The following is a 19,938-nucleotide window of genomic DNA, read 5'->3' on the forward strand; positions in this document are numbered from 1 at the left end:
ATGTATCATTGTTTTTAAAAAGGCTCCAGTTCGCTTTCCACAATGCTATGCGAAAACTGCGTCAAATGTATAGGCTTTGGAGAGCGTTTTCAAAACGCTGCGCTTTCCTTGACCGAAAACGCTGTCTCAGTGTGGACGGAAGGCCAAAACGGAGAGAAAAAGATGCGTTTTCAAACGAAAACGCATCTGAGTGATGAGTCATGATAGCATTACAGGCTGTTCACTTTTAAGTGTGGTAATTAGAAATATTTCAAAATAAAATACACACAAATATACTGTAAGAAAAGGCTTTTATTTTTTAGTATATGCTGAATTATCAGTTTCAAAGCTACTCTACCAGAGTTTCACTAAAAAATGAAACAAAGGATAAGTTTTAACCCTTTCATGCATGAATTATGACAACCTCTCAGCGAATAGCTTCTCTAAAATCAATAGAAATCCAACATTAAGTTCAGCTGAAGGTCAAACTGCAACAAAAAACTCTTTAATCAACAGTTTACGTTAAAAACGGCTTCTTCTTTTGGAAAAAAAAAAAAAAAAAAAAACGAACAGAAATCCCAGTACAGTACAGTTCCTTTGTATCGTGCTGCTGCCACCTGCTGCTCTGGGGTGGGAACAACAACACTTTGGATTTGCGTTCGTTATCAGCAACAAATGAGTTTTACTTTTGAGGCTGCAGTTTTTAGTTATGTTTATTTGTTGGATCCCATCAGTTTTTCTTCGAAGAGCCGAAAGACTTTCAGTTACTTATGATAAACTGTTTGTCTTATACAAACAGATAAATACAGAAAACAAAGAAGAAAACAAAGCTTGTATTCTATTTGATTTTCAAGATATTGAACTTTATTTTTTCCATTTCACCGAGTTCTTTGTTCCATGTACTTTTTGTCCAATAATTTTTTTAATAATCAGATTAATGTTTATTTTAAAATTAAGAATTATTTATATTTTTTATATTTGCTATATACTGAGCTGAAACATCCTTCTGTGTAGTCATGTAACACATTATTTTAAAATAATATATTTTAAACAGGTGGATGCAGGAATTAAGAGTTAAAACAGAGTCTTGTTCCATTTAAGCTATCTTTATTTCACATTTATTTGTACACAATAAATACAGTTAAACATCCATGGGTGTGTAAATACGACGCCTGGCAGCCTCCGCATAGCCGACGCTGTAAAACGTGGGAGTTTTTACGTCCTTTTTTAAAAAAATGAATTTCAGATTCTGACTTGATGCATAATCAAGACCAGTAAACAGGTTAACAAAAAATTCTCTAATGGAAAAGAAACTTTAGGTATTCTTTTAATACAACAGGGTAAATGCAAACTTCAAAAATAAGTTTGATGTCATTCAGATCTCAAGGAGATCAACGAGAACGCAGCGTCACGGCTGACGGATACCTCTTTTCCTCTGATCAGATTCAGCTACAGTTTAATTGTTTTTGTTTTCTTAAAATCCTAATTCTAAAAACAAAAAAGGGGAAAAAAGCTGTGCCATTACTTGCACAGATATCCATCTCTAAGCTCTCTGTAAACTATCAATACGATCGATAAGTCATATCTCAATCAAAGACACTACAATGGCTATTTACGGCTAAATAACAGGAAGTATTGATACCAATACGGCTGGTAAACAAACATCAAACAGGAAATATTGAACAAAACATCCACAATACTGAAAAGGAATAAGAAGACATCAGAAAGTGCTTCACTATAGATTTTAAACTGGACAGCTAGCAGCTCAGGATGGTTTCCTCCTTAAAAATAAAAGGCATCTTTAAACTGCACATGCTCAGTGTAAACGGTCCTCCCCAACAGCGACTGTTACTGGCATCATTAGTGTCGTAAAAACAGTTTTTTTCTGTATTATGCAACATAAAAACAAAAGAGTTAGACTGTGTGTTTACGTGCTATGTTTCCCACTTTAAACTTTTCCTAAACATTAGAAGGGGAAAAAAAGATAAGGGATCCAAAACAATCACAGGTAAAAATTGCCACTTTTCCCTTGTTTGTGTAACCGCGAGCGGTCACGTGTGTCGGCGGAGAGGACCAGCCTCTTTTCGAGACTTTTGGTTTGCTCACAAGTGCAGCTCTGTTGCATAGACGTGAATCTGATGGTGGTAACAAAGAGCTACGACGTGAGACACAACGGGGGCGAAATCATAACTATAACATAAAAAATTCTTTCTTCAATCCATAAACGAGGAGAAATTCTGCAGCTAAGGCATCCATAACACGATCAGTTAGAAGTGATGTTTTCCGACGAGCTGAAGGAAGAACTTATCTGTTTTCTTGCAGAGACTTTAATGTGAAACCGGAGCCAGGAGGCAGTTTATCTTAAACATCATCGACTAATGAAGCCAAAAAAGAAGTGAAAACATGTGCAATACCCGTGTGGAGCACGGGCAGCCTAAAGATCGCTCAGGTGAAAACAGAAAATTGATTTATGGTTTGCTGATGATGTAATTAGCGATTATCAGACTATTTTTGCCGATTACTGCTCACAATTTCTTTGTATTTTGACTTCAAACAACATTTTTTTTTTGCGATTAAGTGTCAACAGAGATACAGAAAAGTGGTTACACCTAAAAAGCAAGGTCACTGAAGGCAGCGGTGTGGTTGTACAATGGTGCTGTAACCTTGCCCTGTCACCAGGGGGCGACGTCAAAATATCTGCTGTTGTCTTGTTGGCCCTTGGCTTACGGTGCATTCCAGATTGAGTCGGAAGTCGGAATTCCTGAGCTCCCAGTAGTAATTTTCATCTGGAACTCCCCCTCAACTAGTATTTCCTTCTTGGAAAGTCAGAGCAGCCTCAACAATCCAAGATGGTGACAGAGAACATAAACATAATCTGCTCTGTCACTCACCTGTATTTGTGACTCATGATATAAGCCACACGCTAAGCACTTACCACATTCTATCAATGAACGTGCTGCAGCTAAAATAAATCCCATCTTACTTTGCTTTTCTGACTTTCCTGCTGGAGTGCACAAACTCGGGAATGACGTCACTGCCAAAAAGGACCACAGACATCAGAACATTGACACAGCTGCCAGGTTGGAAAAGTGAAGCAACAAAAAAAAACTGTACTCTATTTACAGGCCACCAGGGGGCGACCCCTGCGTCTGTAAAAGACTTCTGGTCCTATAGAGGTCTCTGGGACCTCTGAACAGTTCCCTGATGTGTTCAAGGGTTCAGTTTCTCATTTCAGAACACAGCTGAAATTATCAAGACTCACTGAAGGGGTGTGAAATGTGTCTAAATCTAGGGAACACAGGCCTGATCGACGATATGTTCTGCAGACTCGTGTCTTTGTTCATAAACAGAAAAATGAAGGTAAAACACAAACGCTTCCTTCAGTTTGACCTCTCAAAGGTCAAGGTCAGTCCAGTCTAACATGTTTTACTTTAACATGAAACGCTGCTATGACCGAGTCTCAAACAACAGAAAATCCAGGGTCTGCTCATCAGCTAACCACTCTGTTTTATGCTGTCGGTGGGTTAAATATCATGAAACGCCTCATTCAGTCAGCTGCATGTTCTTTAGAACCAAACTGGCTGCTCGAACTGATGAATGATACCACACTGAGCTCTCTGCAAGGGAACGAATGAGCTCGACTCCCTAAAATATCAGCCAGCGAGTCCAAACACACTGATTTTTATTAACGGATAAAATGATGTTAACTTTTCTATCAACTTCTTTTGCTCGTTATCACCTTAGTAACTGTTCGGGGGTGAGAATGAAGCCTTGTACAAACTCTGGGTAAGGTAGTGTTGAGAAACGAGAACACTGAACGGGAAGTTAAAAGAAAAAGGCGCAGCGGTGTTCCTTCTCCGAGTGGGGGGGCTTCTTCCGTCTGCAGGCGTCTTCAGGAGTTTTTAAGTTTCCTTGGGTTTCCTTTGGGAGTATTTTTACGAGTCCCTGCTCGAGGGGGTGCCGCCTTCACACCAGTGTGATCTCAACCTCCTCTCGCCGCTTCACCTGCCCGCGAGGATGCTGCTTCGGCACGTACCTGTAAAAATCCACCGGCTCAGTTAAAATGAAGATAAAAAAGGTCTGCTGTCATTTACGTCACCACAGAAGGTTTTACTCACGGGTCGGATGGTGCCACCGCCGCTCTCCGGGTATTTGGGGGGTTGGGGGGAGCTTTGTGCTGGACCTGAAGAGGGCAGAGGAGGCAGATTATTATTCACACCAGCCTTTTTTGTTACAGATAACCACTCACAGACAAACCAGAGATTCTCACTGTGAAAGGGGCTTTTGTGTGGAGCCGGCGGCGGTCTGTGGTGTCCGTTGTGATAGGAGGGTGGTCGGCCAATGGGAGAGGCTGTGGCGCTGCAGGGACTCGACACTGGAGAGGACACGGTGGGGGTCTGAAGGGGGCTGCTGTGGAGAGGTCCCGGCTGGAAGGGACCACGAGGGGAGCGCTCGCACTGAGAGAGTGTGGACGGGGAAGCCTTCAACACAAACAGTGGACAGGTGTGCAAACTTTAATATTTTATATAAAATAAAAAGAAATAAATTATTTAACAACACAGTACTTAGTGTCATAAATAAGTTGCTACAGTAGATTCGTACTGCGCTGATGTAGAGGCAGCTGATCCAGGGGGGGACACAGTGTGTGTGCGTTCAACCAGAAGAACTTTAATTGTATAGAACATGAAATTTAGCGGCTAAGTCAGCGTGAGCCTACCTGTGCGCTGCCGTCTCTTTGCCCATCTCCATTCTCGCTGGTCACGGTGAGATCCTCCACAAGAACTGCGGGGAACACACCAACAACGCCGTTAAACTCGCCCTCCCAGAAGCCATCGTCCTCGTGGGTCTCTCTGCTCAGGATGCGGATGATGGCGCCTTCTGGGAACGACAGCTCATCTTCCGTTTGTCCCGCGTAGTCGTACGAAGCCTTTGCGAATGAAACTGCAACACAGACAGTGGCAACGAGGGTATTAAACAAAGCAGGAAATCAAAACTCCGATATTATCTGGTGGAGGCGGATCTCACCACTGGAGTCTCCGTTGACGGAGCCGGTTGGGAGTTCGGTTTCAGGTTCGGTGGAGTTGCTGGAGGAATGGGATCGGGCGTCCAGCGCGGCCAGCGACTGCAGCATGCTCAGCAGGCTGTTGGAGGAGGGCAGCTGCAGGTATTTCTCCGGGACGTAGCCCACCTGTCCGCTACGGTTTCTGGCCTGGAAACACAGACAATGCACACAGACGATGACAACAGCCAAAAATGTTTCAACAGGAAAACTCCTAATGAGAAAAAATAAAGTCAGATGTAAAGAGTAGGGCTGTAACAATATCACTGCATCGTCGCCAGAATTTAATAACAGCCACAAAGAGAATAATAGGAGAGCTTTTGTTCTCTCTTCCTGAATTAACGAGAAATCTAAAATCCTAAACAAGCCTCTGCTGAATTCATGAAGCTTGATTTCATGAACACCGGTGGCCTCCCCTTCCGCTGCTTACTTATTTTCATTCAGATTGAAAACACTCAGAGGTATTGGGATCTCTGTTGGGGCATGCTGTGGGGAATCACAGCACTAAAACAGATCTATATAAATGATATTGCTCACATTTTTATGTATGATTATATTCATTAAAATAAATACCCCATTAAAACACTATATCTGTATATGAGAAGATAATCACCTAAGTAAATATACATAAAATATTGGCTCAACACGTGGAACATTTGCACAATGGCTCACAGGAAAGCCAGACTTACACAATAAACAAAAGTAAAACAGCAACAATGCACAATGTTCCTTCAGGGAAATGATCGGAAAACAACCACACACAAAGTACACAATGACTACACACCAGCAGCTCTGCAGAGGCGTTTATAAAAGAATGACTTCACACAATGATGGGAGCATCCACAGCTGACATTTCTACATTTAAGTATAAACCACTGACCACCCGAAAAATGTCCTCAAAGACTTCTCAAATTTTCTCCCAAAGGTCCAGGAGCAACTTTGTAACAGTCTGTGACAAACAAAGTGAAAATGATAACTAAGTAGCTGGGAGATCATCAAATTAACATTTTATATCCATGACCAGGTCACTCCGCAGATCTAAAACTGATCAAGAGTCCACGAACCGCTGTTAAAAAGCAGAAGCTGACAAACTGTGATCACACCGGAGCGCTGCTGAGGCAGGATTGGATCACCATCAATCAGGATTTGGCCCAGATTTTCAGTAGCTGCACTTAAGGTATGAATTTAAAAACTGCCTCATTCATGAATTATTGCATTCACAAACTTGGGTGCCATGCCCGCCCACCTGCCTGCCCGGCTGGGTGACGAGAATCTCCCATCAGCCCTTTACGGCTGCGGGGCCAAAAAAAGAAGCAGAGAACTGTGTATTTGTACATTTTTTGATTTGTCTTTATGTTCAGCAGAGCTTCTACCACCCAGGCCAACCTGACCTGCCTCAATGCACCACACGCATTTTAGTTGAATTATTCTAATTCCTGAAGCCACATCAGTCCAACTGATCCCAGAGAAACACTAAAACGTCCAGTAGATAGTCTGTACCGGTGCGAGGTCTTATAAAAACTGAAACTAAATGTTTGTCAAACAGTCTAAGAGCCAGAGAGTGAACTAATACACAAAACAACCAACCCTCAAACATGAGAGTGCTTCTGCTACATAACTGTGTTTGTGTTATTTTTGTACCTTGACCCAGTCCTCCATGTCGCCATCATCGATGACCTCCAAGATTTCCTGCTCCTCGATGGTCAGCTCGTCTGGCTGAGAAGCCTGCAGACAGACAAACACGTTAATTCAAATTAAAGCTGCGATGTAACAGTTTAACCATCTTCATTTCACCCGTGATGTATATTTTTCAAATACCGCCACACTGGTGAACGGACAAAAATGCTCACTGTGGCTTCAATAACATCAGCCAGAACACTGAAGAAAACACTGAGACCATGCCTGCATTTATACCACACTTTACTCAGGACTCAGGTAATATAAAACAACTAATACTCCAAAGCAGCACAAAACTCAGACTTACACTAGAATTTCTGTACAAATTCAGAGAGCAGGTGTTTTAAACCTGGACACAGAATCATTAGTGCCACAAAGTTTGGGAAAGTCAATCTAAATGGGGGTTAAACACGACTGGAACTGATTAAAAACAGCCAAAACAAAAAGTGGCTTTACTTCAAAGTCAGAATTATAATTGGTGACATGTTAAAGATCCACGTCCAATCCAAATATTTAAATCATGTGTGGAGAGGTTAACCGTATTTACATCTTAATAGATTTTATGACGACATCCATCCAGCAGGGATGGAGGAAATCCCAGCCAGCTTTGTAGGCTAACACAGAGAGCATCCACATTATAATGCACCACACAGACGGCAGACTTCAACCACACTTTCAGAAAATATAACAGGAATGAGTCTCCAGCTGTCTGCGTCAGTAACAGAAGCTTTAATCTAACAAGTTTGTCTTTTAATGAAGGAGGAACCTGGAGAGAACCACAGAGGCACAGGAGAACATGACAAGACACTTAAAAAGATTTAAATATTAATCATATAATTACCAGAAAATATGGTTAAACCTACAGAATCTTAAAAATACTTTTCCTTTCACTTCCAACTGTTTTATGTATTCTGCATGAAAATGAGGTTTACGGAGGACAGAAAGTGTAACTCTGCAAGTCACTGTTCTTCTAAAAACACATTTTTTGTGGCTCCTGAATCTTCATCCATCAATATCCAGCTCCACCAGCTTCCTGCATTTTCTAATAATGACTGCTTCTGTAACTCCCAACACGCACTCCCCGTGCCTCGAGCTCGAGGCAAGGCCGGCCTCTGCACGTATTTTAAAGAGTTGTGAATACAGAAAGCGCAGAGATGCTGCAACAGCAATCAAACAGTGTTTTTTTCCAGAGCAGCGACACCGATTGTTTAGGAGACTAAACTCAGACTCGACTCGCTGCAAACACATGAGGCTTTGTAGATGTCACCATTTCTCTGGGCACTGACCGACTCATCGGCTACGACCCTGCTTAAGCGTGTGTCGTTACCTTGTAGGAGTAGAGCACTTTGCAGGTGAGTGGATAGTTTTTCAAGGTGCTGGAGGGGCTGGAGCTGCTGTCATCCAACACTTCACCGCTGTCCTCCATCTCCTCTTCATCCTCTCGCTCCAAATCTGCTGTTACCTACGGATGTTAGACCGACATCTGCGTTTAGGGCACAAATCTACAGCGCATATACTTCAAAACTACAGCACTGTGGAATTGGAGTTTTCGTCTTACGGAGAGTGAAGGATCGTGGGTACTGAGGTTGTTCCAGCGCTCGTTCTCCAGCTCCTCCATCACCTGGTTCATTGCACTCTTCAGCCACGTTTCAACCGGGACTCCAGCCTCCCTTAGCAGGTCCAGCCGGGCCTCGGCTTTCGCTTTCACCGTCTAGCAGCAAAAAAAATAAAAAATAAAGGTGAGTTAAAGACCACCAGACTTTTACAACCCACTGACAAGCCCCCCACCCCCCAAAGAATAAAGAAAACACAATGAGATTAGTATGAAAATAAAATAAATACTTAATGTGTTTTAAACACCTCTGCTCTCTTCTAACAGAACATTAATCCTTTAAATCTGTCACTTCACCTTTCAAACCAGCAGGTGGCGCACTGGGGCAACTTTAAATAAGGAGAAACTGATTCAGAAGATGGAGAAATCGCTGATCTAGAAGTTCAAAGGTTACCTCTGCCCTCCGGAGACTCTGCCTGGCCACCTCCATCTTGATCTCCAGCTCGCTGTTGTTTGGCTCCGAAGCTTCCTGGGTCCCGTATCCTCCAGGGCCTGAAAACAAAACAATTACAACTATTGTGGTGACGTATACAAAGGAACACATGGAATAGATGGAAACGGTCCAACAATAAAGCGATCAACATAACCAGGGACATCTGGAAACAGGTCGCTGCACGAGCTGTGCTCACTTATCTTAAACCAGCTTTCGCAATAAACCAGTGAGACGGAGCTCTTATCAATTTTATCCTTTCATGCCACAGTAAAATATGGAGAAGTTTATGATGCCGAGGTTTATTATTATCATCCAGCTGACCGGCTTCGCTGCATTAAAGGCCAAATTCCAGTTTAATGGAAAAAAGTGACACATCAGTGCATTTTGTACACTTCCTGCAAAGATTTTCCAGGGATTGTGTGAGTAAGGGGTGACAAACCACATCAGAATAACTCCAAACCCAAACACAGACATAACACGCACGTTTAGATTCAGAGACTTAAACTTCCCAGAGGATTTCCTTCTCTTTGCAGAACGTCACACTCATCATGTCCAAAGGGTCATTTTGACTCCTCTGGAATTGTAAAAACTGTTAAATTAAAATCCCATGATCATCATATTTCATGACTTTTCCTTATATGGGTTTATTCATTATATAGTGAAAGCAAAAGCAACAAAAATTACCACCACTCATACCTTTAACTGCTGAGGATATCATTTTGATAGGCATCGAAATTTATGTCAATGCCAATTTTATTTATAGAGCACATTTCATTACATGCAAAATGTGCTTAAACAGAAGAGGCTCAAGGCAGTGAGAACAAGAAAATAAAATTTAAAATAGAGATTGCAAATGCATTTTGATTAGAAGGCTGCAGTAACGTGAGCCAGAGCTACCTAGACATGACTGATGGGTAAATATATTGCCTCAACTGCTGCTGTTGCAGGATGGGGGCAGGTCTAGCATTACATTTTTTCTCAATATGAAAACATGGACTAATTTTAACATATTTTTAAATCCACAGATTCTCCAAAAAAGCTACAGGATCTATTTTTAACAATAGAGGGCTCAACAAGTAATCTGTAGCTCTAAAACTAGCAGATTTTTACACCCTAAGAGAGAATTTAAACATCAACTTTGTGGGACTTTTTTTAAGGTGCTTTATGTTTAAAACCGGAATTTGCCAATTTTTTTGCTTAGCTTTATGAATCTAACAAAACACAGAAAAGTTGTTTCTGTTGCGAAACAGCAGATGGTGCTACGCTGGCACTGACCGGATTGTAACAGATGGACTTTCAGGACGTTTCTGTGTCGAACAGCCATCCAGTCAGATCGTCGATGATGATGATGTGAAGTTGAGAGTTGTTTCCTCCGACGTTTCGGGGTCCCTCCAGACCCCAGTGTTTGTCATCGTAACTTACGAATGTGCATCGGGGTTGCGAAATACCCCATCGCCATTACTAAGGGGTCACAGTGTACCCACGGAGTAGAGAGCACCCCCATTCCTCGCGAAGGCCGGTTTACGCGTAACTTGGGGCCCACCCGGCTAAGCGCTTGCCTGCGAGGAGCAGGAGAATGGAGCAGAAGGAGGTAGGAAGGCGGCAGGGAGAGTCTGAGGCCCTCAAGGAGGGCGGTTTACACGAACTCTGCCCTCTGTAAAGCCAAGCGTCCAACAGCGAGGCCCAGGAGAACTGAGGAGAGGGCCGGTTTACGTGAAGACTACCCTCTGTAAAGCTGAGCGTTTGCAAGCGCAGGGTAGAAGGACCAAGGAGAAGGAGGAAGGAGACGATGATGATGATTATGTGAAGTAACTGGTCCCTCCAGAGCTGTATCATTTTGAAATATACATACAACAAGCCAAACCACACCTTGGTCACACCAACCCTTTTCCACCCTGAGGATGTCCAACGCCATCCCAGTCTGGACTGTCAAAGGTGACTTTAACGCTACCTGTTCTGACATTCCTGCTCATTGCATTTCCTGGTCAGATTAGCCAATCTCTGCACATTACAATAAACATACTCAACATGGTCAACATTCTACTGCATGTTATCTCACAGTATTATAGATTCAAACTCTCCGATCTAGATAAGCAGTATGTTTATCTAGAGCTCCACTCTGTCTCTAAATATTGGATTTAATTTTTATGTTCGGTGTCCAATTTTAAGAATTTGACCATAAGTAAAATTAATGGTGTTATCACCCCCATCGGGGCTTACCTTTCCCACTTTTGATGATATTCCTCCCTCGATTATTCGCAATTACCTTCCTTTGGTATCGAAAAACTGTTGGTGTGGTCAAGTGGGTGCTATAGGAAAAAAGCTCAGGACAGAACAGTTATCAGTCATGTGTTTCATTTGCATATATTTGATTTCATATTGATCCTCTGAGTATAATGGTACATTTGAATTTGAATTTATCAAAACTAAACACAATAGGTTTTCCTTTCTTTACTTTGCTCTTGTTCTCTTGCAGTACCACATCCTATCACATGTCCCCGTCGGTTCTATTCTACTTTTCTAAATTATTGACTATTTCAATGGAGAACCTAAATCACGTGGACCAGTATTTGTTTTTACATATCTCTATTTTGAATGTGACAAGCCTACCATTTCCCTATTATTCATAGATATTGTTAAAGTTTTGGCTTTTTCCTCTATAAAATTTAATTGACTTTTTACAGTGGCCTGATATGGTTAATAGTAACATATTTTCTCCACTGTAACATTTGACACTTCCCCACAATATAATGTGATACATTAATTAAAACACAGCTAATAAAACACAATTTTCTTAATGCAAACATTAGTAACTCAAAATTAGCAACCAAAGGGTTCAGTCTGCAGTTCACACTCTCATGTGAAGCTACATTCTCCCCCTTTAGTCTGTCATCCTTCTGCTCCTGCAAAAACAAAACAAAGCCAGACAAAACATCCACCCTTCTTTTACAGGCTGGGTGAATTGTTTGTGGACATTTACTAATCCTAAAGTCAGTACCGTTTTTGTCTCCGTATCAAGTCAGTTAAAACTTTTAGTCGTCAGTCCATCACAGTCCAGTTACATGCATACATCCACACACATTCATACCAGATATTGCTGATAATGGAGTCTCACGCGCGACCTATTCAAGCATCCATCACCAGCAAGATGATGTCATCATTTTAAAGGAAAACAATTCCTTGTTTTTTGGACTGGATTGACTCGCTGCAATCCTTTTAGACTCAGGACCATCTCATGTGATCAATGTCCCATATAAGTGAATCTCTCCAGGGCCCATTATAATCATGGAGAAGCACACTTTGCAACTGTTTTCAGTAAGAATATTTCATAGCACTTTAAATTTCAATCTTCCAGGCCTGGTTTAAAGAGCTGACTGTTAAATCATAAACTCACAAAATATGACCACCGGTGAATCACACCACTCAGACTTTCTTATTTCCGTGCACTGTAACAAAAGCAAAAACAAACGTACCCAATAAAATACTAATAACATAACACCTACTAGGGCCCGTTGCAGACATATCCAAACATAAAACCATCTCTCTCTCTCTTAGAGAAAGAAAACAATCCAAACCTCACTGATAAAATCAACCTAGTGCTAAGCAAAACCCAAAAATCAAACAGAAATTCACAGGAAAGTTTTGCTTCCTCCCGGGACAATATTGTGTGGGAATAAGAACCTCAGGTGCTATAGCAACTTTTGTTCCTCCTTGAATTAAATCTCAATCACAGAAAATGCGGTGCTCTGAAATAAAACTTTGACTATTAATTCCTCATTTTCACTCTGTACCACTGCTCCTTATCAGGCTGTGTGAAGCACAGTAAACAATTCAGTCGAGGCCTTGAGCAGCCGTACACAGACATCACGCGCAGACATTGTTTTCATAACCAAACTGTTTTAGATCTTGTCCCTTAAATCTACATAAATGCCCTCTGGGTGACATAAAACACATTCTAAGTAATCAATAGCTTTTTATAAAAATTATCTACTTGGATGTTTGTGTGCAGCATTTTGCATATCAGCATAAGCATTTGTTAGCAAAGCATTCTTCATTGCATCAGCATGTGTGTGCGTGTGCATCACTCTTCATTGCACGAGCATGTGCATCACTCTTCATTGCACGAGCATGTGCATCACTCTTCATTGCACGAGCATGTGCATCACTCTTCATTGCACGAGCATGTGCATCACTCTTCATTGCACGAGCATGTGCATGTGTATTTGTATTTGGATCAATTCTCAGTGAATCAGCGTTTCGGTTTGTGTGTGATTTCTCACTCAATCAACGAGTGCACATGTGTGTGTGTTTCTCTTCATTCTGGGTCAGTGTATTTAGGTGTGTGTGTGTGTGTGTTCATCACTTTCCTGTTCTGGTGTCTTGGGTAAACCACGGCCTGAAGCGTGCCCTGGGGTCCTGCCCTCCTCCTTTTCAGTCTGTTTGTGACCATTGTTGCTGTTCAAAGTTCAGTCCGTCCTGGTTCTGGCCCCAGTTGGGGCAGTCCTTTTCTCCAGTGTCCATGCTCACTGCAGGTGAAACCTGCATCTTCTTCCGTGTTTTGTCCGTTCTGAGGTGCCTCCTGACCTCAGTTGCTCCTCCTGTCTCTGGCACGCCCTTTTACTGCCCGATCATCCGTGTTAGTCCATCACTGTCCTGCACAGTGTTAATGCAGAGTTATTAAGGTCAGCCTTCTTTTGCTCGGCCTCACTTTTCATTCGGGCTTAATGGGCGTCTCGTCACAGCTCTGTCAGCTGAAGCTGTCTGAGAATTTTCCTCCGTGTAGTGAAACGGGCCTTAGGTTTAGCGCTCTCCGTCTCTGCTGCCTGAGATCGCTTTCCTGCAGCACTGTTGACATTCTCAGGCTGTTGTTGTGGGTCCAGCTGCTACAGCGTTTGGTCAGGGTCACATCGAAGATGGTAGAGGGGAGAGCAGGAGTCCAGGTCAGCCTCAGCTTCCAGGGCCGGCAAAGCAGCCTGTAATCAAGCATAAAGAGAAAAAACAAAAACAAAACAACAACAGGCGAACAGGAAAATGATGTTGTGTTGGCTGTGTTATTCAAAGAGGGGAGAAACACCGGCCCTGTGTCAGCCTTCTCTCCCCCTTTTTTTTGTTACAGACATTTTCATTACTATCATCAGTGCCTAACCGTCCAGTTTCTCTCTCTCTCTCCGGTCAGAAATCCCAATATATGTCATGTATGTAAGTGTAAGCGTGTCTTCATTGCATATGTATTTTTATAATCAGGTTTAATTCATGCATCTTTGCACTGAGCTGTGGATTCAAGCTGTCTCACTTCTGATTCTTTCCAAAAATAGTTTCACATGTAACAACTTGTATATGTGTTTTTCTATTCATTAATGTAATTGTTAGTTAGTTGCTCTCTTTATTTTACCTCTTTGTTGTGACGTGGTGGACATCTATAAACCATCATAAGTTCAGCCTTCAATTTCAATCCAATTATATCCTGTACGTTTGCACTCGAACTCGTCCGGGCTTGACCTCTGACTGGTCCCTGTCCCTCTCTTCTCACAGTGTCCTGTGTGGCCTTGAAATCTCCAGCAAATACAGTCCAAACTCAGCTGTCTCTGTTTCTTCTCCGTTGATCTTTTCGGTCTTTTCTTGTAGGTCAACTCCCAGCATGGCTGGTTTCCAGCTTGTGATTCAAAGCTCATGTTCCATCAGTGGTGTTCATACATGCTGCTGCTTGACCCTTCAGTGTTATTGGTCAGTTGCACTGTCTTTTGCCTGCGGTTAACTCTTCAAGTCCACGATGTTCTGTCGGTCTTCATCAGGAGATTAATTGTCCTTTAAGCTTCTTCTCAGGGTGGGGACAAAGTGAGAGGTCAAGCTGTAAAATTTTAAGCCAAAGCCTGGCCTGTTTGTCGTCCCAATTCTGTTAATCTATCCTTTTGCCGCTGTACTCGAGTTTCCAGGTTGAGAGAAATCCACCTGTATTAACACACTAAAACATTCAATTAGTATTTCTTTTCTTAAAACATCCATTGGCTTCATCTGCCTAGATTTTACTCTCTCTCTCTCTCTCTCTCTGGGTGCACACTTCACACAGTCAGGCAGTTGCCTTTTATGGGCATGCAGATTTCCTGTCACCCACACTGCTTCCTATCACACACACAGCTACTCACACCCAACAGCTGCAAAGCCGTCTTCACGTTATCTATGCACACACTCAGTCGCAATCATCCGCTCCTCAATATGAATAAAACCAGTAGCAATTATCCATAAAAACACACACAAACACCCTTAAGAAATTTCACTGTATCTAATCATTCATTTATAATCACCGTGACAAATGCAATTCATGTAAAGAACATCCACTATAGGTGAAATTTCAATTCGGCAAGACCCCGAAATAAGCATGCCTTTTATCTAAATAAAAATAAAATTCCTACACCACATCCAGTGCTGAAATTCATACTTGATCACACCCTATATAATGATAAAATCAAATAGTAAATAAGTTCGTCAAACACAACTGCTTATATGTGATGAAACTGAAACAAAAACCACTTAAAATCTTACAAAATGCTGCTTCACACCACAAAAATGAAATAATTCAGCCCCGTATTCATCACTCAACTCCTCCACTCAATCTCACCCTGCCGACTGAAATGCCGGTCTAAATCATGCACAATTTGTCTCTTCTATATCAAAACCCAGCCAAACATCAAACATTCACCGTAATCAATCAAAACTTTATTTGTAATATTTTAATCAGCAAAATCAGCGTCTTAATTACAGGCATGTAGCAATATTTACGACAGCATTTACACAACTGATAATGCACTCAGCCTTTCACTGCTTCCTCATTTACATTTTCACACACACGCAGTCTAAAAATAGCCTCAGCGCTGGATCACAGACACCTTTCACACACAGATCTCTTATTTTATATTACAAAGACGTCTTATAATTACAACTGCAGAGATGGTCAGGCCTTTTAACACCTACACAATTTCGACAAATTTAAAGTAACGGTCCAACCGATAAACTTCCTGAGTGTTTTTGCGATCAATTTAACCAGTATCCGTCCCGGACGGTGGCCCGATTTCTAGTGCCCTAACTGAATTTAAAAGCGTCAACCAACCCAAACTTTGCCTCAAGCTCTATTTTTGGCATTTCACAGCCAAGGCTTTCCCCGAAGTTTTAAGTTAAGGTTTCACGCCCGAAGTCCGACTTCTGCTGGCCAAAAAAGCGCAGACCACCGTTCCAAACGGTGAGGAGACTAACTCCTAGCTTATTCCAGGATGCCCTGTACCCCACAGTTAAGCCACACTGAACTAACCCTCTTCACCGAGAGGTCAATGTCGCGCGTCCACGACAAGGAGGGAGTGTAAACTCCGGGCTATGTGCTTCTTAGTAGCCCCGCTGCCGTTATAGAAAAATTTATAATACTTTGAAACAACAATCAACACCTCAGAAAAAATGTATGACTGACGCAGGTCCAACCTTATGACCAATGGGGACTTTAACCCACAAAATAACCAATTACCTATTATACCGAATTCACTTAGCAGTCCAACTGCTTTAAACTCTCTTAGCAGTCCAACTGCTTTCTCTTTACTCAGCACTGTCACTTACAAACTCCCATTATCATTATTTCAACTTTCAAACCTCATGAAAATTTCACCAAAATCAAAACAGACTTTCACCAGTGATTTACTGAGTAGACTTTAATTTTCAATGTCCAATTTGGCACACTTTGGAAATAATTCAACAGGTATGTGCCTCACCTTTTAAATAGGCCGGCCTTTGTCCACTCAGTTCGATCACCGGATCGTGTCTGCGCATCTGACCGCCCTCTGGACCCCGGATTTCTCTGTCCAAACCTCCGAACTCACTCCCTCCTCAAGTCACAGGACAAGCCCCCAAAATGTTACGAGTTCAAATATTGAGGGTGAGCACAAAACAATAATGGTCCAGAAGAGCTTCGGTCAAACAGTGATTTTAATGAACACGCGCGTGGGGAGATGAACACTGCCCACAGACAGCATCGATCTCCGCCCAACGATACACAAGCAGTTGTTTTATACCATCAGGGTTTACTTTTATGACGCCCCCTCATGCGTCAAGCAGATACAACACATGCATAAGTTTCAAAACCACAAATGTTCTGTTGACGACTTTTGACACATTTAAAAGGACATCTTCTCCGTCTCGAGGCCAGGTGCTTCCTATTAATCTTCTAACTCTCGCTTATCTCCTGGAACAAACTGTCCCTTAGGCAGACACAATTTTGCAGTCACAAGCTTTTGCAAACTATTATTTGAACTCTTACCTAAATATGAGTCTAACTACTGTTTGTGTGTGTGTGTCTCGACCTCCAACGCACTCAGCCTCACCCCGCCCGTTGATGCTTCTAACCTTTTACCAGACAGAAGCTCTCTGTGATAGGTGTAATAATCTTAACTAAGAACATGTGTAATCCATTGAATAAATGCTTTGATGAAATGATAATTAATGTAATGGTAATGATGATGGTTATGAATAGTAGCAGTAAAATATTTCCCTGATCTCCACACCGAGTTATTCATCTTGGAGCAGTTTGTGTGTGTTTAACAACTCCACAACATTAATAGATGATTCCTTTGCTCTAAACTGAAGATTCGTTTATTTTGGGTTTTGCACATTTTGTTTCTGAATAATTGTTTCATTTGTAAATTCTTATTTCTGTGTTATGTAGAGAAATGACACTCTACATATTTGAAAACACAGACTTTGACCATCTGCATCCACTGAGGAAACACAGCACTACAAACACAAAAGTAGATTTGGTGGAAATTTCAAACAGGACTGCCTCATAGTGTGTGACTGTGTTGACTATAGCTAAGGACATTAATGCTAAGTCATGATTTTCTCAGGATGTTGCTGCTCGCTGACTTCAGCTTACAGCAAATTCCACTTCTGCTCACCCAGCATTTGTTTCATGTAAAGTACATTTATGCTTTTGATCTGTATTTAATGTTTTTAATTGAATGTCCCCCTCTTCTGTATGTGTGACTGGATGTGGATCAGTGGACCACATCCACAAATGGCAATTCTGTGAGGAACAGAGAAGGTCAGCCACCAGTCAGTCAGAAGTTTTTCTTTTTAACGAAAATCAATCAGTTGATTTCAACATGCCACAGACACTCCATCACACTAATGCAGGGACCCATAATGAGACATCAGTCCTCTGAGATCTGAGAGGAGACGGTTTGTATGAAGTAAACCATGAGAAACAAAGTTTATCTGGACATACTGACATACAAAAAGCTTAACAAACAACACAGAGCATATAATTAAAGTCCTTTTGTTGGCTCTGTTGGGCATTTATAAAGAGACCATGCCTGGTAAGATAACACAACATTTATGCAGCACTGGTCACACTGAAACACAACAGCTTCTCATTTGCTTTACCTCACTAGTTGCTGCTGAAAGTGTAATTTGAACTAGAAAGCGAAAATTTCAGAAGAAATTTTAAGTGTGCCTATGCTGCTAATCAGTGTAGTTTGCCATTCAAACGGCTACAGAGAGCAAAACTCAGCAGAGCAGCCATTCTCCACCATGAACTATGGTAAAACCAAACACCGCTCACGCCTCACAGATGACAGCTTACAGTTTTGTGTAAAGATGAGGTGACTTCGTACAGCCCCGATTTGCAGACGCTGTGCACAGAGGTTCATGAGCAGAAGTCCCATTGTACCACGGCAGACCCGACAATGTTTGCATGAACACGCTTTGAAGCATTACGTTATGGACCACTTTTCACACATGGTTGGTGTACCCACACAGCCGGCTGTAGCTTTTCAACTCAAAGCCTGACACACACCAAAAAAAAAACAGCCGAGAGAGCACAGACTTTACGCCTGAGAGGCGTGATTGCAGATGCCGCTCAGGTGGGTCCACTTCCCCTGCAGCGGCACTGCACTCCACGCCCCGCCACACACATCAAACACGTAAAATAAACATTTATGCACTTTTGCATTCACTTTTTTTTTTTTTTTTTTTTTTTACACAGTGTTCTGAATGATTAACAATGGTCTACAGCCAATCTTGTGTTTTATTATACAAACTTTGGTTGTAAGATTCAGATAACTATTTAATAAAAGCTAAATATTTTATGGGAGTAAGAAAGAAAAGTATATCTTTGTGCCCCCCTTTCCCTGTTAATGCCCTACCTGGCCCCTGGCAAAAGCTTTGCTAGATCCACCCCTGCACAGTTACCAGCTGTTTGTGTCTTCTTCCGTTCTACCTGAAGTAGGGGACAAACTGTGTTCCTTTTCAGCTCAATAGGTAATATTTTCTCTGAATGCCGGACAATTCCGTTTGTACGGAACGGTTGGCAACTCTACAACTAACCCTTATGAATAAAATAAAGTTCAACATCAGTAACTCAGCACGCACACAGTTATTGTAAGTTATTGTAACTGATTGTAAAAAGTCAGCACAACGAAAATAAACTACACCTAAACTGGGTTTATATCTGACCCAAATAGAGCGCAGTTCATAACTTCTTACCTGAAATTCAGTTAACCTGACGCTCTGACCGGCAGCCGCCTTGGGTCTGCTTCTCCTGCCTTCAATTTCCCTGATCCATGGCTGCCATCTGTTTGAGCTCCGCGTTAGCCACCACCAGTCGATCAGCGGCTGCCTCGCCGCCTCATATGTGTCTTTTTCCCGCATGTCCTTTCTGTCATACACCGGTGGCTAGCTACCCTTTGTTGGAGCTCCGCGTTAGCCGCCACCACCAAACAACTCAGTTATTTTTCCACATCGACCAGCATCTGGACAACCACCTTTCACTGTTTTTACCATTACTAAAATTAATAATTGAATCATCGGCCCATATAAACGAAAAACAAGTTCAGCTGAGACACAGACTCTTTGTGAGCGATCGGGGGCTGAAACGAGTGTGAGCCGCCTCACTGTAAGCCAAGCCCGGGTGCTTTTGAGCAAAGCGGCGCTAGCCACGCTAGCTAGCTAGGTAGCCAGCTAGCAGCAACATGTAAGAGAACTGTTGCTAATATGGGATGTCTTGATAAAATGAGCAGATATTTGAAGTTTACACATCTACATTCTCGCCTGAAAATATCTTAAAAGTTTATTTTGTGACCTAGAAACACGAATAAGAGGAATATAAAAACAAGGTGGCAGCCGCCATTGTTACACTCGATAGAG

General features: G+C 42.0%; 1 protein-coding gene across 4 annotated transcripts; it reads right to left on the minus strand.

Moving 5' to 3' along the window:
* Positions 1 to 971: 971 nt before the first annotated feature.
* On the minus strand, positions 972 to 19,938 carry LOC146386049 (F-BAR and double SH3 domains protein 2-like). 4 transcript variants are annotated; one of them, XM_084932079.1, is made up of 11 exons: positions 14,153 to 14,781; positions 10,981 to 13,733; positions 8,722 to 8,819; positions 8,274 to 8,426; positions 8,043 to 8,177; positions 6,680 to 6,763; positions 5,005 to 5,188; positions 4,697 to 4,920; positions 4,250 to 4,460; positions 4,098 to 4,162; positions 972 to 4,015 (listed from the first exon to the last, which is right to left on the minus strand). In XM_084932079.1, the coding sequence occupies exons 3-11, from the start codon at positions 8,755 to 8,757 to the stop codon at positions 3,962 to 3,964; spliced, it is 1,146 nt and encodes a 381-aa protein (XP_084788205.1). In that variant the 5' UTR covers positions 8,758 to 8,819; positions 10,981 to 13,733; positions 14,153 to 14,781; the 3' UTR covers positions 972 to 3,961. The 4 variants fall into 4 exon arrangements, with proteins under 4 accessions (XP_084788205.1, XP_084788206.1, XP_084788204.1 ...); XM_084932080.1 differs by lacking the exons at positions 10,981 to 13,733; positions 14,153 to 14,781 and adding an exon at positions 19,279 to 19,938; XM_084932078.1 differs by lacking the exon at positions 10,981 to 13,733.

Source organism: Perissodus microlepis, chromosome 6, assembly GCF_051167445.1.
Source record: "Perissodus microlepis isolate ML-2025 ecotype Zambia chromosome 6, ASM5116744v1, whole genome shotgun sequence".
NCBI classification, from domain to species: domain Eukaryota; kingdom Metazoa; phylum Chordata; class Actinopteri; order Cichliformes; family Cichlidae; genus Perissodus; species Perissodus microlepis.